This window comes from Rhipicephalus microplus, chromosome 5 (genome assembly GCF_043290135.1).
Source record: "Rhipicephalus microplus isolate Deutch F79 chromosome 5, USDA_Rmic, whole genome shotgun sequence".
In the NCBI taxonomy this organism is placed as follows: domain Eukaryota; kingdom Metazoa; phylum Arthropoda; class Arachnida; order Ixodida; family Ixodidae; genus Rhipicephalus; species Rhipicephalus microplus.
The window spans coordinates 103764573-103789087 of NC_134704.1; the positions used below are offsets into that span (position 1 = coordinate 103764573).

The 24515-nt window shown below is 45.8% G+C and overlaps 1 protein-coding gene across 1 annotated transcript in view; it reads right to left on the bottom strand.

Annotated features, from left to right (window-relative positions):
- LOC119174286 (suppressor of white-apricot) overlaps positions 1-16267 on the bottom strand; it is a 70632-nt gene extending 54365 nt beyond the window's left edge. Inside the window, exons 1-5 of the mRNA XM_037425125.2 lie at positions 16060-16267; positions 14677-14849; positions 11570-11677; positions 10445-10509; positions 7730-7940 (exon numbers count right to left, since the gene is read on the bottom strand). Coding sequence (XP_037281022.2) covers positions 7730-7940; positions 10445-10509; positions 11570-11677; positions 14677-14849; positions 16060-16244 — 742 coding nt within the window. The 5' untranslated portion in view covers positions 16245-16267. The remainder of the gene's footprint in view (positions 1-7729; positions 7941-10444; positions 10510-11569; positions 11678-14676; positions 14850-16059) is intronic.
- Positions 16268-24515: the final 8248 nt, after the last annotated feature.

A 24515-nucleotide genomic window follows, 5' to 3' on the forward strand; every position in this document is an offset into this window, starting at 1 on the left:
ATTTGCAGCTTTCTCTTGGCAAAGTGCCACCATATTGGCACCATCATAGAGAGGACAGATTGGAGCTCAGGATGGCCACAAAGATGCATTTCTCTAATGAAAAATAAAGCCAGCTTTCATCCGAGTTCCGTTTTATCAGCTTCAAGCTCCAATTACTTTGAGCTTTATTTTCTCAGGTTTCATTTTTTAAGCAGTTGCTGTCAGTCATCCCAATGCCATTAAGCTATAGCCAGTCCATTTCCTGCACTTGGATTCTGAGACATTGGTGAGTGCCGTAAAGCTGTTCATATTTGTGTGCACATCATAGGCTTTTGTACTTGGCTTTTTGTAAAAGTTGATGGTAAGACAATATGTCCAGGACATTTCAGAAAAAAATTTTGTGTGCCTACTTAAGTATTAAAAATAAACCAATAGCACTAAGGCCCAAAATGGACTCTTGTAAATATCCTTATGCAAACATTTTGACAAACTTGTGTCTAATTAGCTAATTAATTTTGGGGTGACAACAAGAGTCTATCAAGTGTTGTAACTCAAAGGTTATATTAGATAGCTCAAAACCGATTTCACTTATGATATCAGCATAACAAATGGCATCTGCATGCCACATTTCATCCCTTTAGCTTCATAAAGAACAAAGATATATTTCATTGCCCCCTAAACAGAATCAGTGAAAGTAGAAATGAAAGAAAACAACACTTCTTAATTTTCTTTAGGGGGCTACACGAAAAAAGACACTAACACACGCTTTATACATCGCCATTTGCACTTCTGCACACGAGAATGTTGCACCTGGTCATGTGCACCTCGAACTCTAAATGAAGTCTACATACATATTCAGGTGAACGTCCGTCACGTTCTAGATATTCTGTCAAGTCCCCAGACACACTGACCACAAACTGGACCTACAAATAGCTAAGGCAGACAAAGCAAGTCATATGCAACACTTATGCCAACCAGCCGTCACTTCCTACAATAGTCCAAGACGTCACCAAATCAAACAAAGCACTACTGATAGGACTACAGTGAGACCACCAGGTTGCGCAGTTTTGTTTGGCTGGCTGCATACAGTGCTCCGCTTTCATGTGTTCTTGGCCTGTTACCGGGCCCCGCCCGTGCCTGGACAAGCTCAATATTCCTTCTAGAAGACTTCCGGGTCCCGCCGACACCATCCAGGCCCCGATCCGACCCCAGGCTGGCACTCTAGGCCCCTTCAAAAGTACAAAGCGGCGCGGCGCCGCGCTAACCCAGACGCGCCGCGCCTGCACCTCCGCAATGCAGCGTCCCGCCCAGCACTCAACATCAACGACAACTAACGCCCTGTTGGTAAGCCCAGCCTCGTCCGGTCGTACCGCTGACACAGCCGTGCCTCCGCTGTCAACATCTGGCAATGTCACCAGCGCCGCACCGACAATACAGCAACAGGCAGCGTTCCTCAACAGCGTGCACGGTCCCGCAACATGCAACGCTGGCAGCGTCTCTGCTACTCCCAGCTTGATAACCACGCAAACGCCAAGCCCGAGAGCCGTAATGCAGCATTGCCGTTGCAATGAACCCCGCCTGCTGCTGTTCCCACCGTATCTGCGCCTGGCCTACCCATAGGAAATTCCGATTGATTGATTGATATGTATGTAGGGTTTAACGTTCCAAAACAACCATATCATTATGAGAGACGCCGTAGTGGAGGTTTCTGGGAATTCCGACCTCCTGGGGTTCTTTACCGTGCACCCAAATCTGAGCACACAGGCCTACAGCATTTCTGCCTCCATCGGAAACGCAGCCGCAGCAGCCGGGATTCAATCCCGCGACCTACGGGTCAGTAGCCAGGTACCTTAGCCACTAGACTACCGCGCGGGGTGTATAGGAAATTCCGAATCTGTTGACAAGAGCGTTTCAACGAGCAACGTTCCTTCCGTCTCCGAAGTTTTGCCTTCCATCACGTCAGCTGACGACTCATCGACGGAAATAAACTTCATGGCGTCGCAGGTCAACGAAGACCATTCGCCATCCCCAGAAGGCAGCTGGAACACCGTTAGTGCCAATCGAAAACCTGCCTCGACCACCCGCCCCCGCTCCAAGCTCATCACAGTCGAAATCCAACTTCCACCCGGAACACTCATGCCGAAACTTTCTCTGTACAACCTGCTTGCTACCATCATAGCCGCCGCAAATCTCTCTCCCAAGACCAGTGCGGAGGTCACTCTTCAGACCAAACCAGCTCAAAGCATTGCGTTTCTGAAAACGCACTCGCCCCTCACTGCCCACCTCCTACTGTCCCTTACAAGTCTGGAACTTAATGGTAAGCCGATCACCATTAAGCCCTATGCCCCCAGTCCTCCAATATCATGTCTCGGCATCATACACAATGTCGGTGGTCACTTCACATCATCTCAGCTCTTGCATGACCTCGAATCCTTCACTTCAGACAAACTTGTGGCACGTATGATGGGCTCCGCTGAATCCGTTCTCATAAAATTTGCTGGAACCGTCATCCCTCGCTTTGTGTATTTTAAACTCGTTTCTTTCCGATGCCGTCCACATAAACCTAAGCCCCCTACTTGCACTCGGTGCCTTGCTATAGGGCACCATGCTCATGAATGCCCTCAACCCAGCGTTCCGGCCAAGTGCCGCCGCTGTACTTCTCTTCTACCAGCAGATCCCGATGCTCACGTTTGCGCCCAACCCTGGTGCATCCATTGCCAAGTCAACACCCACTCATCTCTCTACTCCACCTGCCCCTACCTTCTAGCTAAGCAACGCGATTGTGCCAAAGCCACTTTTCTCCGTCGCATAGCCATGCGCCGAGCCACTCAGCCTTCGCTGTCCTCCTCTTCAGCGCACGAGTTCCTTTCACCTCCCGCAACATCCCCCCCCCCCCCCCCCCCCCCCGGGCTCTTATACCACTAAGGTGAAGGGGGCACCTCCCATGTGCCCTTCTTCATCAAACACACCTTCATCATCCTTGGGTAACGAGAGCCGCTCCTTCAATCTACGACTGGCTATGTTGGAGCACAACCAGCGCGAGCAACAGCACGTTTCAGATGAGCTACAACAGAAAATACTCGCACTGACGCAGACACTCCCAACTACCGCATCCTCTCTTAACTCTCAACTCATCGAGCTAAATAAGCAACTCGCCACACTCACTGCCCCGACCTCCAGCTCCCATGTAACCAAATTGGCCGACATGGTCGAAACCACCAACACTGCGCATCATACTCATTTGGTCCAGCTGGAAAATTCAATTGTCCGGATTCTTACGACCTTTGAAACCCAATCCAAGCAACTGGAATCCTTCACCTATATGCTTAACTCCCTGCAAGAGTTGCTTCCCCTGGCAAAAAAGAAGGAATGTGCACGCGCTTGCTCAACTTCAAAGACCTAATGGCGCGTTAAAAGGACCTCGAGATTTTGCTGTGGAACTGCCGCAACTTTCGTCATAATAGGACCCTATCCACCAATATCTTCTTACCCGCCCACATTACCCCCTTTTCTCCTTATACAGGAGACTCGGACGGCCCTTACCGTCCCCGGCTATCGTGCATATCACGCTACGACAGGAACGCTACTTGCGCCCATTTATGTACGCGATGACGTTCTCGTTGAACCACTAGTTGGTGTGGTCTATTACTAACTATCTACCCGTATTTCTCTCGCTCTGATGTCCTTTTACAACCCCCCTGTCACATCCTCTATGTTTAGTGCTCTTGGCCAATTACTGCACTTCCTTCCATCGACCACCCACATCCTCCTTGGGGGTGACTTTAATGCTCCCCATAGGCTCTGGGGTTAGCTCCAAACACTCAAACCAGGTCGCCTTCTACAGTGCCTCGCCCAGGAACGCCACCTCACCCTTCTTAATACCCCTGACACCTCTACTCGAGCGGGCACTGTTTCACAGCGCTCCACTACACCTGATCTCACTTTTTCTCAAAGTTCCTTCCCTTTTCACTTGCAGGTGTCAGCTGAAAACCTTTTCAGTGATCACTTTCTCATACACATCACCATCCCTCTTATCCAAAACAGGCGGAAACAACGAGTCACTCACACTGACTGGGAATCGTTCCGTAATAATCTTTTGTCTGACTCTTTTGAAAGTTACGACGACTGGACGTTGCAAATCTCCGCTGCAATGACATCCTGTAGTCGCCGCGCTCGTTTTCGACTCCCTGTTCCTGACCCTGATCCTCACTTCCTCCATTTATGGCGACGTCATCAATGTTTGAAACGCTTCCTCCGCTCCCAGCCACATAACGTCCAACTTTCCTCCCGCATTGATGCTCTGCGGGCTGAAATCATCGCTTACGGCACTTCCCTCGAGCACTCTCATTGGAACACGCTGTGTGACAACCTTGACTCCGCACTGCACTCGCGCTCTAAATGGTCTCTGTTTAGGTCTCTCTTAGGTACCAAGCCTGCCGTTGCTCCCACCCTAGCTAAAGCTCTCACTCAAGGGACTTCATGTGATGCTTTTGACAATTTAAATATATGTATCTCCCACCCCCCCTCACACCTTTCTACCCAGATTACTGTGGCAAAGCTAACCTATACCTGGACCGCCCATTCATGCTCAGGGAGTTGGAAGCTGCCTTAGCCACTCAATCTACCCGCTCAGCTCCCGGTGAGAATGAGATAACGTATACTACACTACGTAATCTTCCCGACAACGCGAAGGAATTTCTCTTACACACATTCAACGAAGCATGAAACAGCGGCTGCCTTCAAAGCTCTCGAACATCCTCTCTAATTTGCATGATTCCGAAGCCGGGCAAGCCTCCATCTCTCTCTAACCTTCGCCCTATCTCTTTGACGTCGAGCGTTGACAAGGCTCTTGAGTGAATGGCCTTGACTCGACAGTCTGATTTTATTGAGGCGAAAGAGTTTTTCCCTCCTTCTCTTATTCGCTTCCAACGCCGCGTATGTGCGCAGGACATGTTCCTTGTTTTTCAGCACACTTTTCTTTCACCTCCTCGTAGTCACATCCATGCTCTTGTAACCGTCGATGTGCGGAAGGCATTCGATAGCGTGAGTCATGACCACATACTCGCTCAACTCTCCTCCCTGTCATGGGGCTCCCGCATGTATTTTTACATCCGGTTCTTTTTTTCCAATCGAGTTGCTCGCTTTAGAGTCGATACTCATTTGTCTAACCCACACTCCCTCACCCGCGCCACTCCTCAAGGTACCGTACTATCTACTACTCTATTTATTATGGCTATGATCCCCCTTGCCTCCCAACTGTCCCAAATACCTGACCTCCACCATAATTTTTATGCAGACGATATCGCTCTCTGATGTACGTCTGTATGTCCCGGCCACGTGCAGGATACTTTGCAACGTGGCCAGGACCTTATCGCTTCCTTTCTCGCTACTGCTGGCCTGTCTCCTGCACCGAAAAAATGTGAGCTACTTTTGTTAAACCGGCTGCGTACCAGCGCTCCCACAACACCCTCATCTCCCTACATCTTTCTAGCTCTCTCATCCCCACTATTCCGCAATGCAAAGTTCTTGGCTTCCCTTTGCACGCGACAAAGAACGCGCAGGCCCTGCATCACGCTGTGAGAACTTGCCACTCGGTGACTCGCCTCCTGCGACGCGTTGTTACTCGGCAGTCGGGGCTCCACGAGGCTCATGCGTGCCAGGTTGCACATGTGCTCGACCTTAACAAGTTCTTGTAATTTGTGCCCTACGTTCAGTTCACCCAAACGCAATTCAACACACTCGAAAGAGCTCTACCAGGCCTCTACAAGGCAGCTCTAAACCTCCCTGTCACGACCTCTACCACTAAGCTCTTTGCAACAGGCCTCTTCTATTCGTTACGTTCTCTTATTTATCTACACCAAGACTCTCAGATTGCCCGTCTTTCTCTCACTCATCAAGGCCAATGGCTATTAGCCCAAGCGAGTATCCCTCACATTTTCGTTTCCGTTCCCACCTTGCCTTCTGCCACCTGCCACTAGCACCCCTGCTTCTAAGCTTCGCATTTTTCCCCTCCCATCCAATATGCCTCGCGTTCTTCACGCCGGCCAGCGTCATGCGGCAGCACAGCATCATTCTCCTCCTCTCTCTACACAGGGAGTTGCCTACACGGATGCCTCATACATGGCTCCTCGGGGCTCGTGTGGCTACGTTATCTACCATCCACACCTTTCGGCACCTGACACGCACACCAGCGGGCCATACTTACACCCGCCAAATGTACTTTCGCTCGAGGTTCTTTCTATGGTCCACGCTATGCAGTCATTTTCCTCTCTCCCTTCTCTCCCCGAGTACACGATTTACTCCGACTCTCACACCGCCATCCGTTGCCCCTGCTCTTCAACAGGAGGTCGAGCGAGCGGTCTCTGCTCTTCAACCCTCCACTGTCTTCGTCCCATGGGTTCCTGGGAATTCAGGTATTAACAGAAATGAGCTTGCTCATCAGCTTGCCCGCGATATATTGCACCGGGCACCGTTCATTCCCTGGCCCACACCTTTGGAAGACAGTGAGAGCTCTGCGAATAAGGATGGGCAGATCTCTTTGCGTCACACTATCAAGGAGATATGTCTCCAACTCCGGCTAGACAAGCGTCTTTACCCTCCCCCTCATCCATCACTCACTGCGCTCGAGGCTCGAACTCTACGGCACATCCAAATGAATTGCCTGATAACCCCCTCTCGCCTTTTCCTTTATAAATATAGGTCTAACCCCTGCTGTCCCGATTGCCCCTCCCCATATGCCGACCTGTCACACTGGCTCTTTTACTGCCCAACTGCTCAGCAATCTAGCTATTACCCTCCCCCATCCCTTTCCATTAGCTCCTGGCTCGACTGGATCGGCACCGAAGGGGAAGAAGAACAGCGTCGACTGGTTGCACAGGCGGTCGAAACGCTTGGCCTGTAAATTGTGGCTGAATAAAAGCCTATTACTACTACTACTACTACTAGCACTACAGTTTCTTTATTCATTTATTCGGAAACTCATTTATTTCAACACCTTTGCGACACCGCCACTTTTTTGATTGAAGTAACATAAACTCACGACCGAAAACTTGGACACCAGTGCTCTATTCGATTTTTTGGGACTATGCTGGCTTATCGAGCGTGACATCGAGTGCCATGACCACCTGTCCGCGATGTTTACAAAATTTTGCTAAGTTGCAACAGCTGCAAGGCTGCATGGCTGCACTGGCTATGGCTGGAGATCGTGCTAGTGCAAAAATCAAGGCGTGATAACTATAGCCAATCTAGATGGCCATGTTCTTTAACTTCATGTTATGGCCACCTAATGGCCAACAGATACTCAGCTTTAGCTAGTCGAGTATCTGTTGAATGGTTACCACTGTCAGACCTGAAGGCACCTCAAGCTCGCAGCCAACTCGGGGTGGCATTTGAGAATGACCGCACATACAAAACGAACAAGATCTTAAAGATTTGCGTAATGCATTTGTGACTGTCATAATATCTATAACCTTGTCATGAATGCTACACATAAAGAAAAGCAGAAACCCTGCTTATCTCGAATTTACAGTTTCAAGTCAACAAGGCCGCTGCAGTACAGTCAAATAAAGACATACGCATGCACATTCTTTCAATTTACTTCTTTGCCTAGAAGTGCTCAAGCGCAGGAAAACCTGAAGGGTCGTCTCAACTATCTTGGTGCAAGTGCACATAACGTCACATGTGCTTCCAGAGACGCGGGAGTTCTATAATGTGACAAAAAAGTTGGCATCAATGCCAACATAAGCCTTACCAGTAGGCTCTTCAACGGGCACATAGGTTCCACACTTGATCTGCTCTACAAGGAAACGGTAGTAGACGTTGAGTGGGTGGTCGAACGAGAGAAAGGCGAACTGGGGATTGCCGGCCTGCTTGGTCTTCACCAGGATCTCCATCTGGGCTCCGTGCTGAGACACAAACAGGGCCGTCTTCTCAATGATGGCGTGCAACTTCATAGTTGGGGGCTGCGAGGAAAACAAATCAAGCAGCCCGGTGATTGCAAGGTCTCACCGCAAATCACTACATGAATCTTTAGAACTGTCAAGGAAAAGATGACACAGCTAAAAAAGGGTTGCTGCTCCTATGCTTCCCATGTGTAATGACTCGTTTTTAAAGCTGCTTCATAAGACAAAATACACTGTAGACTGCTTGTAATTAGGTGTGCGAATATTCAAATGCTTTGAATATTTGCATGAATGATACATCGTTTGAATTCACTTCTATTCAAATTCATATCACTGAAAATTTTGCGGTATTTGAAATGAACAAAAAGATGTACATCAGTTCGCTTGTAAAACCTGTAAGTGGTTTGACTGCAGAAAAAAGATGCTACGCCAGAAAAACACATCCCCGAGAGAAATTCGCACTGCCTCGAAGCCCCACTTCCAAGTTAATTGAACATAATACCCTCACAGCGATTCATAAATTTCTGAGTTTGCAACAGCTTTTTATAATGGCTTATATGCTTCAAGTATTAAAAATTTTGAAGCCTAACATAATTTACAGGTTATAACTTGTTTTCTACCGAAACTCACATGCTGCTACTTTTCAAAGTTATTTCACACTTCCATAGAATGAAAAAAAAAAGGCATTTATACAGGCCTTGTTTCAATTAAAAAAAACTGTGGACCATCTCCCAAAAGAGAACCATGATATGATGCGAAGCAGCAGCGGTGCACACGGCGTTGACCCGGGTGTGGACGCAGGTGCTGGAAGAACGGTTTGAAGCGAAACTCGGTGAAACGTTTACTCGAGTAAACATTTGTTTGAAATGCAAGGACATGGGTGGCGAAACGCGTTGAAGACGCTTGCACTCAGCTTCTTTGGCTCGCCTCTTGTCGGTGTTACCTGCGCGCCGTCTGTATTCTCGAAGACGATCGGTGTTCTTGACTTGCACCTATACTCTGTTTCACCACTTTGGTTCAGCGCTACCAAAGCTACGGGGTGTAAGAAAGCCACACGCTTGCGCAGGGAAATGTAGTCCCACATACAAGTGCCTTAAAATTGACATGGTTGGCTAGAGCTGGCGTTTCTTTGATGTGTTTTACACCATATTGATGCATGATATGTTTATTTTTTTCCCATTTATTTCGTATGCACTTGATTATCTGTGTCGGTTACCACCGCTATCTGTGTTCACAAATCGACATGGCAGCACCCATGCAGAAGTGACCACCCACTTCGATCCGGACTTGCTTTTGCTACGCGCCCACTGCGCTGACAGCAGTAAAAAATGGTAAAATAAAGCCGTCGATTTGTTTCATCTCACTCTCAAAATAAAGCATCAAATACGTTTTGTCGATATTAGCAAGATATTCTGCTTGCTTAGCCGCACCTGCTAGTCTTAACGCGCCGAGGCAGTGTTCAGACAGGGTCGTCAGACCAAGAACGCAGCATCTTCAAATACCGGACATGTAATTTCGCACAGCATTCTGTGCACGTCTTATCCTCCTTCGGTGGAAACAAAAAAAAAGACAGAAATGGAGCATTGCAACGGGAGACACGAAGAAACACATCGAAGGGAAAACAGACAAACGAGAGCCGCAAACAGCATCAGAGAGAAACAGAAAAGAGGAGAGAATGCGATTGTAGCGTGCGATAAAATTCTGCAACCCTGCTCGTACTAGACGGGTTCTAAAAATTTTTGTGGCAGTGAATCAATTATCTTTTTTAGTGAATCTATTTCATGGCTACATGAAAAAAAAAAAAAGAAAAAAGAACAGGGCCCCTTTAAACATGCAATGCCATGCGGCAGCGATGGTGCTACTCGCGGTGGTCTACTACTGCAACAAACCTCTTAGGCAGGGTCGGTAAATACTACAGTCAAACCTCAATATAATAATTCTGGATATAAGGAAAGATCGGTTATAACACAGTAAATGAAGGACAGGCTTGCAATAGACATAGTGTTAAAAATATACCTTTATAACAAACTTTTGGACATAACGAGCTTATTTCCATATAAGATGCAACTTCGTTACAATGAGGTTTGAATGTACCTTGGAATGCCATTCACTTTCTACTTCAATTCTAGTTTATGTCATTTTTTGTAGCACGCGCAGGATTTCACAAACATCATTGATGCATGGTAGTGGAGCTGTAACATAACCTTTCACAGCTGGCGAATATTTAGGCGGCAAACACTTAGCACTTTACATGATTTGGGAACGTATTTTGGCCTCATACCCATTTCAGTGCTGCTTATCACTTCATCTGGTTAATGTGGCAAGGGTCATACTTCCACACATCGTATGTGCTTCTATGCCAGCAAACTGGTTGACCCCCCCTCCTCCAAGTTCCACCTTAAATTGCATGGCGTGCCACCTAGAGTCGGTGGCCGTCGCGAATTATGTTAGCTTAGGTGGTTCTGTAGCACTGCTTGCCCAATTAGCAAAATCCAAGTGAGCCTATGCTAGTTGCGCTAATGCAAAAAAAAAAAAAGAAAAAAAGAAAGAAAATGGCTACTCACTGTAGGTACTGATACTGGAATGTGAAGTCCCTTGGGTGCTTTAAATGGTACTTCAGCCTCATCCTCTGCAATCAAAATAAGCCACATATACACACATGCTTATTGACAAATGTACCAAGCTAACATAAAAATTGCGTCAGATCTCTTATATGAAAGGAAAGTCTCGTGCTGAGTTCTAATGATGGAGCCGAAGCAAGTTTTTCTGCTCGTTTTCAAGAAAGTTCATTTCAATAATTAGGCTTGTGCAAATATTGAAACAAACAATGCAGTATTCAAATTCCTTTTGAATCGAAACTAAATTATTGAAAATTTCGAATAATTCGGAATGGATAAGTAGGTGCATAATATTCTGCATGCAAAACACTAAGAAGGTGGTTTCCCTGCACTGGAGCCGTGCTAGGCCGTGAAAGCACCTATATTGAGGCCTGATCACACGCACTCGTTGCAGTGAGTGGCTTTTTGGTGGCTTATTGATGCGATTCCACGCTCTGACGCGCTGCAACGAATAAGTGTGGTCAGGCAATTCGCATGCAACCTCTCTATAAAGGTGGCTTAACTGCAGTGTGGCTGCACTGCTCTGTAAGTCATGAATCAATGAAAAATCATCAATTTGCAATCAGAATTTTATGATAATCCTAGGCAAGCGTGTCTTTTTTATGTGGTAGCAGTTAGGCAAACTCCGTTCAAGTGTAAGTACCTAGGAAAGTTATTGGTTGTGACAAAACACTTTTTTATTTTGTTTTTTTGTGAACAGCTCAGTGCAAATAGAAAAAAAAATAATGGCAAAAACTTCATTGTAGCAGTGTTCGTTATTGTGGAATTCAACTGTTATAAACAGAGTTCAACTGCAATTATGAAAAAGAACAAGAGTAGTGCAAGACATGTAATCGAGCAAGAAGATAACAGATAATTTATTTCAGTGCTAAAATTGGCATCTAGTACACAGACATAAGATAAAACTAGCAGAAAATTGAATGAATCACCACATATTCTACACAAGAGAGGCTTATCGCCGTAATATATTAACACATGACTACATTAGTTTCCACTAAAGGAAACACAAAAAACTTGCTACAAACAGACAAAGTTAGTTCTCAAGCTAAAAAGTTTGCTAACTATACTCACGAGCGTCTTGAGATTCCAGGCCGGAGTTTTCAGAGTCGTAAGAGAAGGCGGTTTCCTTGTAGGTGCCGTCCGCATTCAAGGCCACGTTAAGACGCTTGAGCTCTTCCTCTGCAAACGACAGCACATCACCAGTTACAAATGCTAAATTGTTTTGTCAAATACACATAAAATGGCACAACTATAGCATAACATCGCATCAAGGTGGCCCTTTTTAATGTTACCATTTTCATATATTATGAGCAGCTATTCCAAATTGAAGGCCCAGCATACATCACATGTTCCACAAAACTTGATCCCTCAATTTTATAATCATACGAATGCACACGATAGAACCAACGTGATGTTGATTGTCATTTGCAGCTATATGGGCACTTCTTTAAAATTTAGCTTGATTACAAAAATAGTTTATACAGTCAAACCTCGTTATACCAAATCTCAGATGAAGGATTTTATGAAATTAATGTCTTTTTGCAAATGACTATTGGCTTAATGTAGCAATATTTCAGTAACACGAATTTCAGAATAACATATCAAACTTTACTCCTCTTATATCTCTACAACACTTCAAAATAACGAATAGAAATTTAAAAAACTAACGCGCAGCTGTAAAAACAATGCCCAGCTCCGTATCCTCCACTATCATCAACATCAGAATGCCCGCATATTTTCATACCTGCCCACCCTATTCAAATGTGCGACAACCCTATCGCCATCACCATCATTTGGTATTTGTTATTTGCATCAGGCTTCGCCCCGTTGCCTTTGCTTTAGTCAAGCAGCTTTACCTACTTCAGGAACTTGTTTGTATGAATTCCCATGAAGAATAGTGTGTTTGCACCATCACCAAACATCTTTGAATACAGGAGAAGTTGACATTAACATTCATTAAATGAGCATGAATAAACATTGAGTAAAATACGGGCGAGTCGTTCAAATGCGTTGAAACGCGGCTCTGTATGGGCAAATGTCGTACAAAAAATGAAAGGAATTGTTACAAAGATACGAACACAAAAAATAACCAATAATCACAGTTTTTATGACAGATGGCTTTGGTGCTCAATTTAGCGAGATTTTATTTCTTATAGATGAAGGCAGTGGAATGGAAAATGCTTATCTGAATGCTGCAAACACTTACACAGAGATGTTAACAAACAGATGTAACCATTCTCTATTACAACATAAAAATTATTGGTATTATAACTACAACAATGCATCTTCTTTATTCAATATGATAAAGTACACCCTAAGCAGTAGCAGCAATATTAACTCACTCTGCGACAATACCTTCCTCTACCTTCCACTGAAGTGCAGTCCTAACCAGAAGGTGAGCTCGCAATAATAGGCAGATGTTAAAGAACAGCTGGCATTCGCTAATGCATTCATAGGAACAACTAACGCTGCTTTTTATGGCCCTCAGCCATTTACAGGAAGGTTTATTTTGAGTATTTAGGAGCCACAAAGGCTAGGTAATTATAAAAGAACAATGCCAACCAGTGTACAATGCTCGGAGACAGCTTTTTTTTTTTTGTTTGCAGCGCTGTGGAAGCAACAGAATAGAGGTGCATGGCTGCTACTGCACCAAAATATAGCACACGAGTTTTCCATGCTGAAATGAATGCTTCCTTATTTATTATAGAACTCCAATAGTTGCGCAAAGTCCTGCGTAAAATGCAGTTATTCTTCATTTTGCATGAGTGCCTTCCTTTTCTTTCGATTTCTTACACACCACCACCTCTTCAGCTCACCAGTTTTCCTAAGTAAACATGGCATCCATGACGCAGTGGGTCGGTGTGTGGCCACTAGCACGCTGTTTACTTCTCCAAGAAAAATATACTCATACTATAACACTAAAATGCACACAGAACTGTGAAAATGTTTCTCCCGTTCCCATTTTTTGTCTATAATTTTTGAAACGTGTTAAAGTTGCAAGGTGGAAAAATTGAAACTAGCTGCAAGCTGCTGTACAAATTGTAGCACAACACGTCATAAAGCAGCATTTGTTTCAGCAAGGCAAGTGAGAATATTATCAGTAAACTTTAGTGCCATTCCTTGGCGCAGCAGCAGGCATGCGCTTCCGTTCTGTAGCTTCCGCACTGCTGCCTAGAGAAGTTGTCACCCAGTACAGTATCACTTAAACTTAGTTAGGTGACATCTGATATAGCTCTTCAAGCAAGCCTACTGCTACTACTGGTGGTAGCGTAAATGAAAGTCCTCACAGAATCAGTCCATTCTCTAAGAACAACATCTAATTTAGATATGCTGCCTTATGCCTGTGTCCACTTCTACTCGCCGTGTTCAGGCATGCAAAGGCTGAAGAACACCTACACGAACAAATACTTCTGTTAAAGGAATAGGCGACTACTGGCCGAAACGTTTGAGCACATGCTGGCAGAACTGGTAAAACCTTCAATCAAAGTGACAGACACAGTTATCCTTTCGGCAATCCCTATAGGATTAACGGTCTGAAACTGCATTTACAAGCCACAAAAGAATGGTACACAGCGCAACCTAGCACACGAACTTTGAAACTAGATTGCGGAGTTGTGCACATGGCTGTATATACTCAGATCCTTACATGCGCACAATAACTAGAGCTCAAAATTAAAGTTTGTTTATTATTATCTATTCCAGCTCTACTCTGTCATGCTTACAAAGCGAAATGAGCTAGATGTCAAGAAAGGGCACATTCTTCGCGGTGAACAGTGGGACACGCCAAGCCGTGACGCTTGCCCAAGGAGTGCATGAATGCATGGCATACTGTCTCATTACAACATGAAGGACTCTTATGCTCAATTTGAATGTTTGCAGTATGTGTTGTGCATATATGATTACACAGCTGCCGCATGTCAGTACATCTAGAATAAATATTCAGTTTTCTGCATTACTATTACGACAGTACACACTCTGGCCGATAAGGCTTTTGCTGTGCTAAAGAAAACAAGTGTCTTAAAATTTGTCCCTTCAACCAGAGGTTAAAATTATTTACATTGTGGTTGATCTCATGCTTGTCCAATCAGTGTGGAGGGGTTGTGAGTTGATGATGTAAGTGATTGTGCTAAGCAACGATGGCCATGGAGACATGCCATACAAACGAAATGCAGCTGCACCTTGGTAAATGGACTCCTCGTGGAGGTCCCTGAAGAGCGCCAGGAACCGCTCCTCTTCGCACAACTCTTCCAAGGCTCTCTCTTCTTCCGAAAGTGAGGCGGCGTATCGATGCGCCGCTCCAGGCTTCGGCTCGTATTCTTCGATGCTGTGCAAGTAGCCTCTCGCATCATACCTGACCAGCACACACAAAGCACGCGGATTAGTTTACATACTTCGCAATTCGTTTTGACTAAGAAAGACATTAGGCAAAAACACGTACTGCTCTCTGCATAATAGGTAACAGCATCTGGCAGACTTACCAACAAAGGCCCCCATACTGATTTCTGTTACTTTGACGCTACATCGTGGGTCGACTGTGCTGGCTTTTTTGGCGCTTCGGTCTGGCTTCACTGCCCATTTGAGCATTGCGAATTCTGACCCGTTACTTCGAAGTTGCTGCCGTTGATCCCAAAAGCTTCATTAGGTGCAAGGTCGCCCTTACCAAATAAAATAAACTGGCCATGGACCTTTATCAACGACCAACGCACATGCAGCACTGAGAGGTTTGAAGGCTAAGTGAAGTGAGACAGGGAGCACATTCTCTACAAATGAGCTATGTAAACGCATCACAACCTACGCAACTCTAGACCAAAATCCTTCTGATGAGCACTGCCTTGCGACGCCACAAAAAGTACAACATGCCCAAGCTTAGAACTTGAGCGCATCGCTAGTGGTTTGATTTAGATTTGCAGAACCAGATATTATGTAACATTACGAGAACAAAATGCACTTTACCACTGTCGGCTCCACACAGATGCGACATTCCATATCTCAACGCTTCGCTGCTACACTACAGCTTATTGCATCAGTTCTTATCGAATGCCATCAACTAACCTTAAATTTTCCAAGTACGTCAAATATGCGTTGAAATGAGAAGAATAGACGTGGTGAACAGAACGGGAAAACCCACGACAGTTTACTGCGCATCATACCGCTGGTACTAGGTTTCGGATGAACGAACGCAAACACCCAGTTAGAGAAACAATCACAACAAGGCAGCACGTCGTGTATACCTTTCTCTCTCGAGCCCAGACAAAGCCTGGGCGGCACCAAACACACACGAGCCACACAATCACAGCCCAAGCGCGCGCCCAGTAGGGCACAGCCCTCGTCTAGTACACAAACTGATTCGAAGCGCCGGAGTGCTCGCTCCCGGCTCCGTAGCTGGCTCCCACATCCTGCGCCGCCGCCGGGACGCTAGAACAACTAGGGCAGATTCGTTAGCAGCGAGTGAAAGAGAAAAGCGATAAAAAAGGCATGCTGATAAGTCAAAACATCAGTAAAAACCTGCACGATTGAAAATCCAGAAAGTGAGGGCAGACATTGTTTGCTCGGAGACGGACCTGTCAATCATTAGGCTGTTGTCGCCCATCCACGGGATCAAATGCTTGCCGCGGTCAATATGCATCGCCTTTTCGTCGTCCCTGAACAGTTTGCACGAGTAACCGAACACTAAGAGGTCCTCGTCCGACTTTCCACTGCGTTCACCGCCTGCGGCCCACGTACGGCCATTAGCAGGAGCCGCCATTTTGCTAAATAACGTTCCGCGCAATGTTGCTGCTAACATGGAGCAGTTAATTGAAGCAAATGGCTGCCAAATATGACGAGTGTTACAAAAACTTTGTCAATATATTCAACATGACCTCTAGTTTTTGAAAACAAAATTCTTTTGGTGATACACTTTTCCGAAAAAAACTCGAAAATGCCTTATGTGTATTGTATTTGATAACAAACGTTGTTACCAAAAATCATTGTTTGTAATTTCTGTTTCGAAAAATATTTTCCGCATTTTTTTAAATGGGTCTCAGAAATATTGTTTGTTAATTGTTTTGGAACGGCGTGAGCAAGTTGATACTTTAATCTCCTTGCCGAACTGCACACACTGGCGTATGCGTGCGCAGTTGGCCTACCCCATCAGGGGTAGGCAAAATTTTAACGCCGCAAAGTCGTTGGGTGTGAGCGATTTATCAACGTTTTCTATGAACGAAATTCGAGGTAGGTGCAAATAAACTAATAATAGATAAACGCTGGTTCTATTTAGAATGAAACACATGTCTTCTATGTGACAAGGAGGAATTCTACGCCATAGCTTAGACATGTTTTCAAAAAATAATAAAAAAACACCCTATAGGAACGTCCACCAACGCGAAAAGTATCTGCAAGTAGTGTTGCGTGACAGAAGCGTAGAATCCCACCACGCGTCGAGACTTGTGGATTGCGAAACAACTTAGTTGTTTAAAGGCTTACCTATTACAAGGCGCTCATGCAGAGTTAAAAATCATTGTCAGCTGCAAAAGCATCATCAAAGTGAGCTGCTGCGTAGATTCGCGTGTAGTAAGGGAACACATTGGGAGCATCGATGATTCACAAAAGGGAGAATTGCGGCGTAGTGTGCCAATCGCAACTTTACTTGGAGTAGGCATTTAAGGATAGTCGTGAACGGCCAATGTCACACTGACACCGACGTTGCTTTCCTCGCATCATGGTTGAGATGTACGCGGGGAAGCGAGGCGAGTCCATCGAAGGCAATGCACCGAACGGGGCTTGATTACGCTATCGCGTTCTACACTTGAGGCGAAGCTCAAGGCTCCTCAAATTTTTTTACGTAAATTATGGAAGCGTGCAAAGGAAAGTACCAAGCGAATTTTGTTGAGGTCCATCGACCTAAAAAATCGCGGTAGCTGGCCGCCTTGTTTCGGACTTCTTTACAGTAATTGGTTGCTTTGTGTCTGGTGATCCCGTAATTGAATCGTAAATGATCTAAGGCGTCGCGTAAGTAATGCACCGTTAACACCTGAACACCGTTAGCACCGTTAACACCTGAACAGAACAAGCATCTAGAAATGCTGAACGCACCGTTTTCATTTAAAATCTTTCGGTAATAATTTTGGTAATACCATACCGCCGGAGACATTCCGCTACCCTAGCAAATACTTGAAACAGCTGATTGCGAAACGCAGTGATGTAAAGCAAGTCGATTGCGCGAAGTAAAGAAATGATATGAAGTGTGGAAACGTGCAAGCATGAGAGAGCCATTTACTGCGTTCACACGCACACACACACACACACACGTATATATATATATATATATATATATATATATATATATATATATATATATATATATATATATATATATATATATATGCGAAGAGCGCTATAAGGCGAACCAGCGTGATCATACGACGAAGCGCCTGATTGCTGGAAAAAGAGGAACAAGAAAAAAAGCTCGTTATTCGTACCAACAAAAATAAAGAAAAAGTTGGAGGGGGTGGGGCTCGTGCAGGCGAGACCGTTTCGTACGTGGTCAGAATAGCCCGGACGGCCACCGAACCCGCTTCGTACCCCACCGTATGCTCTTCTGGTTATCTTTGATATCTGCAGCTTATTCTCTTCTACAGCACATATACATTCATTGATGCATTGGCAACTCAATAAGGTACCTTCACTCACTACGTATGCGCGCAGAATGCGTTTATCAAAAATTGCCCGTAAGTGCGGATGATTGCTGTGACAAAACAGCTGAAAGACAACATACAAGATTCCCGTTCCAGAGCTACCAAACGCGTCATCTGTGTTGTGAGTCGCTACCATATAGTGTTGAAGTGACACAATAATAAATGTTGCCCATATTACCGCAATGGTGGCTACCCAGACAACACTCGGTGTCCTGAGGTCGTCCTCATATGGTACAATCGTCCTCGCACAGTTCTCATTGACCTTAGTACTTACTGAGGACGACACAAGCTGGTTTGACCCAGAAACGTCTTTTCGAGTGCTTTCTGAGGACAACAGTTTATCCTGAAAAAGTAATTTTAAGGACGTTTTGAAGAGGACAAAAGCAACGCACTAGCGCCGGTTCAAACGTTTTTTCGAGTGCTTTCTGAGGACAACAATTGGTCTGGAAAAGGTCCTGTCAAAGACCTTTTAGGGATGACAGAACATTGCACTGAGCACTTAGATATACCTCCTGAAGACCTTTGCGCACCAAATAGATACATTTCATATGTGAAAACTTTCTTCACACGTTTGTTTCATACCGTCATAAAGGTATTGTATATTTTCGCCTTGTTTGTTTCTTTTTTGGCAGAAAAATTTCAAATTACGCGTTTCGCTTAATGAGACACGCGTAAATAATTGGCTTAGGTATCGAACTTGGTATTGCGAAATTTCCATTTGAAACAGTGTGTTCCCAAATGCCACCGCCTTAAATTAGTCATTATACGCCACTGTAGTGCGTAATAACAAACTAGCAGCTGGCAACCATTGACTATGCTACACCAGTTTAGATAGTCAAGTAGCCAAGCCATTCTAAGCCAACTGACTGTCAAAATGGCAGCGGCGATGGCCCTGTCAGGGAAGGTGAAGTGTACTAGTGGAGGTTCGTGGCCTTTGTTGTTTGTGTGCATGGTTAAAAGTGAGATATGCATGAGTCGTAGGTGATGACGCCTGGTAAATTGCCGTGTTGATGGGTGCACTGGGCTGCACAACGTTCAGACTGATCATGGATGCATTGTCACCAGCCGACCGTGGCGAGGTGTGGTTTGAAGCAGCCTGGAACACCAGATATCAATTGTGCTTCGAAGCAGCATGGTCCGAACGTGGAAGGATCTACTTCTGCATCTGACACATGGCCTCACCTCGGGCAAGTCAAGTCAACGCTGGTGTCGAGTGTACTGATAAGCTGTCAGAGCGGAGCCTCAAACACTAATGAGTGCATTGGGCGCGATACATGCTGTGATGAAGACACTGAGTCAAACTTTCGAGGAAGATTACAAACGTAGTTGACTGACCTGTGTTGGCTGCCTTCATACTGCTTTTTTTTCAGACTATACGCGGACTCGAATGCCTGACAAAGCTGTCAGTTGTGATTAATTACTGTTAAATAAATTTCAGTCAACAAGCTTTGTTTGTTTTGTCACCTATCTGTTGATTGATACAGTATATATACATGAGACCTCGCAGGCATTTTTTTTATGTATGAAAATATTATGAAAAGAACTAAGTCCTAAGTAGTGTCACTGCCCACAGCACCGAACCGGCCACGCAATCGTCGTTCTGACAAGATACTGAAAAAGTACTGCAGTGTTGTATTGAGGATGTGCTGAGGTTGTTATGTGTATGGACAAGGGGACGGGATTAGTGCCATTCTAGCCCCATAAGAGGACATTCTGAGGGCGTCATATTGTCCTCACAAAAGCATACTGAGGACGTCCTGAGGTTGTGTTTGTGTTGTCTGGGATAATAGCGACTGAAAAGTCGGCCACGTAGCAGATGGCCGCTGGTTTGACTACAGTGTTGTAGTTTGACGCTGCTTTCACTGCGAAAAGAGCCCACGGATGGATGGATGGATGTATATGGCTGTACCCTTTAGATCGGGCGGTGGCTAGCGCCATAAAGCCGTAATACTTAATGAACCAAAAACTAGATTTATTTTTTTTCCTTTAAATATTGACGTTGAGGATTCGTACTTTGCCGTGAAGGGTTTAATTCTAACTCGTGCCTTGACTTTAGCCACCAATCAGATAACCTCCTTATAGTTATTTCTACCCACTTGAAGTCTATTTCGCCCTCCCTGTCTCTAAACCCCAGTGCTTTGAAAAACTCTGCGCCATCATCCTGAACTATAGGGTGAAGTCCTTTACAGAACATTATCAAGTGTTCGGCAGTTTCTTCCTCCTCTACACATGCACTGCATACCGTGTCTACCCCTTCGTATTTGGCCCGATATGTCTTGGTTCGCAATGCTCCCGTCCTGGCCTCAAATAGTAGAGAACTACCCCGAGTATTATCATAGATCCTTCCCTTGGTAATTTCCTGCTTAAAAGTTTGATAGATCTCTAGTGCGGACTTCTTAATCGTGCCAATTCTCCACATATCGGTCTCAGCTTCCTTCACCTTCTTCTTAACCGATAATTCTTTTTGGTTTGGCCCCCTGCTGTTTTCTAGGTATTTAGCAGTCAGTTTTCCGGTTCGCTTTGTCCATTTTGTATCGACATTCTTCATGTACAAGTAGCTGAATACCTTCATAGCCTAACGCTCCTTTCCCATTTCTCTCAATCGCTTCTCAAATACTATCTTGCTACTAGCTTCCCTGCCCTCAAATGATGTCCATCCCATATCACCTTGTACTCCCTGATTTGGTGTATTCCCGTGAGCTCCTAATGCAAGTCTACCTATTCCACGTTGCTTAATTTCTAATCTTGCTTGAACTTCTGATCTCATGCGCAAGACCGCATTGCCGAACGTCAGACCAGGAACCATGACCCCTTTCCATATTCCTCTCACAACATCATACCTATTGTAATTCCACAGTGCCCTCTTTTTAATTACCGCTGCATTCCTGTTACCACTAGTCGTCACGTATATTTCGTGTTCCCGTAGGTACTCAGCCCCATTGCTTATCCATACGCCATATTTATCTGTTATCTCTAGCGTGACCCCCTGTATTTTAAGCTCACTACCTTCATTGTCATTAAAAATCATGACTGCTGATTTTTACTTACTGAATCTGAAATCTAACCTATCTCCCTCATTACCGCAGATGTTCACCAATCTCTGCAAACCTTCCTTGTTGTCGGCCATTAGTACTATATCATCTGCGTACATCAATGCTGGTAGTGCCTGTTCAATGAGTTTTCTTTGTTTGACGAAAGAAAGGTGGAAGCCCAGTCCACTTCCCTCTAATTTGGCCTCTAATCCTTGTAGGTACATCATGAATAATCATCATGAATTTGGCATTTGTCACAAAACGAGCGCTCAAAAAAGGGCGCGCCGCCAAATTCTCGCGACGATGCGCCGAAAGGTCAACGATAAAAAAAAAGAAAACAAGCACCCAAAGACTCCCCGGGCGCGCGTCTCTCTCCCTTCGGAAGCGTAGGTTCGCCAACGAACCTCCTCGCATCGGCGGCCGAGCAAGCCCTAGAGAGTTCTCGATGGAAAGGGGCGTGGTGATGCCGGGTTGCGTCATACGTCGTGGACGGCCGTCGAACCATCTCGCGCTTTCCCCCAGCCTTCGCTGCGCATCGCGCGGAAGGTATTTAACCGAGCAGCGGAGATGGGAGATCAGGAGAAGAAGGAAGTTAGTGCCAGTGTGCGTAGGGTATTCCGCCGCGTCTGTTGGTGAAGGTTTTGTCCTTAGTGACAAAGCAGGAGAAGAAGAAAGTATGCGCCAGAGGGCGCAGGGTGTTCCACCTTGTGGGCGAAGCTTTTTGTCTTCCGTGACAAAGGAGGAGAAGAAGATGATTTCCACCTGAGGGGTGAAGACTCGAGCTACAGGCAAGAGTGTGGGTCTACCGCTATCGAGCGAAGACGCGTGGCAACAGCTGCGTGTGTGAAGCAGACGTGTTTCCGGCGAAGAAATTTGGGGCCTGGAGAGCGGCCAATTGAAGACGCGAGGTTTCCTGGAAGAGAAACTTCGGGGGCAGCGGAACGACAACGCTGGACTTTGAGTGAGTGATTCTCGGAAAAGTATCATCCAGACTTTTGTTCCAAGGACTTTGGACTGAATAAGTTTTCTAACTCTTTAGTCTTTAAGTGTCTTGGCTGTTCGATGCATGCGACTGCATTGTAGTGCGTATTGTTGTCTGTGTCCGTTGTTTCGAGTGTGGCTGATTGTACTGTGTAGTATATTGTTTGATTGGTGACATATTGTATTCAACTATTGTTGAGTGTGCATACTTGTGTATCGTTTTGATCTGCCATAATTGAGAATATAATTTTGTTTTGTTTATCAACTCTCGGCTCTGACTTGTTCTTTGGGCCACAGCCGGCGTCCGCTGGCGTGCCAAATAGGACCACCTCTAAATTGTCGACGATTTCGTGGTGCGGTTCGGGGGGCCGATACTTCGGCCCTTGGAAGTAGCCCGGCGATCGCCACCCTAATTAACGGGACCAGTGACAATTAATCTGGCATCCGCGACTAGGACCTTTTGGTGCACAGTGTGTCTAAAGTAGTGAGAAAGAGCCTTGTGTTGTTGATAGTGCTATCGGAAGGATTTTGTGTGTTGCTCAGTGTTCTCGTTGACGAGAGCAGGAGAGTGTTCCGATATACTGATTTAGGCAGATATTTTTTTGCACGCGGCAAGGTTTTATGTGCGAGACACAATGGATCTCGAAAAGTTAGTCGCTCTTGGTGAGAAGATGGGTCTTTCTGGCGCCGAACTACGGAAGTGGGTCACCCAGAAGGAAAAAGAAGAAAAAGAGAGGGCCAAAGAAGAAAAAGCAGCTGAGCTGGAAAAAGAAAGGTTGGCAGTCGAAAGAGCCAAAGCGGAAAAAGAAGCTGAGTTGGAGAGACAGAGGTTGGCAGCTGAGAGAGCCAAGGAAGAAAAAGCAGCTGAGTTGGAGAGAGAGAGGTTGGCAGCTGAGAGGGCCAAGGAAGAAAAAGCAGCTGATTTGGAGAGAGAAAGGCTGGCCACTGAGATGGCGAAAGAAGAAAGAGAGGCAAAGGGGCGACAGCTGAAAGAAGAAAGAGAGGAAAGGGAACGGCAGCGGCAGCACGAGATGAAACTCGAGCGGCTCCGTTTGCAACAGCGAAGTGAAACTCCCATCCAAGCTAGAGTTGTAAGCAGCGAACGGGAAGATCATGGCTTCCGCTTGAACCCAAGCAAGCTGCTCGTAGCGTTTGATGAAAGGAAGGACGACCTTGACGCGTACCTCCACAGATTTGAGACGATTGCAAGGAGCCAGAATTGGCCGGAACATCAATGCGCAACTGCTTTGAGTACTTGCTTGAGTGGTGAAGCGCTCAGTGTGTACGGCAGGCTGACGCCGGCCGATGCAGCCAACTATGCAAAGGTGAAAGCTGCTTTGCTGAAGTGATTTAGATTTACTGTGGAAGGATTCCGGGACAGATTTCGGACAGGAAAGCCAGCTGATGGTGAGACGGCTACGCAGTACGCCGCCCAACTTTGCCATTATTTCGACAGATGGATTGAACTTTCAGGGACAGCGCAGGAGTACAATAAGCTTAGAGAGCTCCTAATTAGAGAACAATTTCTTACTATTTGCCACCCAAGACTGTCGCTGTACTTGAAAGAGAGGAAGGCTGAGTCACTTGAAGGAATGCTTGAATTGGCTGATCAATTCTTGGAAGCGCAGGGTGGCACAAATTTGGCCAGAGTCAAGAATGAGTGTCCCGAAGATTCGCAGAAATCGGCACCTGAACAAAAGAAGCGTGTACCGGAGAGTGTTCCGCGATGTTTTCTGTGTAACCGAGTGGGTCATCACGCTAACTGTCGAACTAACTTTACGAGTCCCACGGTCGTAAAATGTTTCAAGTGTGGTCAGATTGGGCACAAAGCAGACGCTTGTCGTAACGGAGTGAGTCAAACTCACCAGGTATCCTGTGTGCTAGCAGCACCGAAATCCGATGGTGACCCGTCACCGACGGATTCGTAGAGTTGAAAAATGGGGAGAAACTTCCTATTGTGGGTGCTGTAATGACACAACAGCCAACCGGTGTTACGAAGGGAATGCCAACGCTGCCTGGAAAAGTTGCGGGCAAGAAAATTACGGTGTTAAGAGACACCGGTAGCTCCACGGTTATTGTGCAGAGAAATTTGGTACGGGAAGGTGAGTTGACAGGGAAAACGAAACCGGTTTGCCTAATTGACAGTACGGTTCGGATGCTTCCCGAAGCAGAAATTGTGGTTGAAACCCCGTACTTCAGCGGCAAGGTTACTGCTCTATGCATGACGACCCCCCTGTACGACCTCGTCATCGGAAACATCGACGGGGCGCGAGGGCCGAATGATCCAGAATGTTTGGGGGAAGACCCGAAAATGGAGCCCCCGCTGAC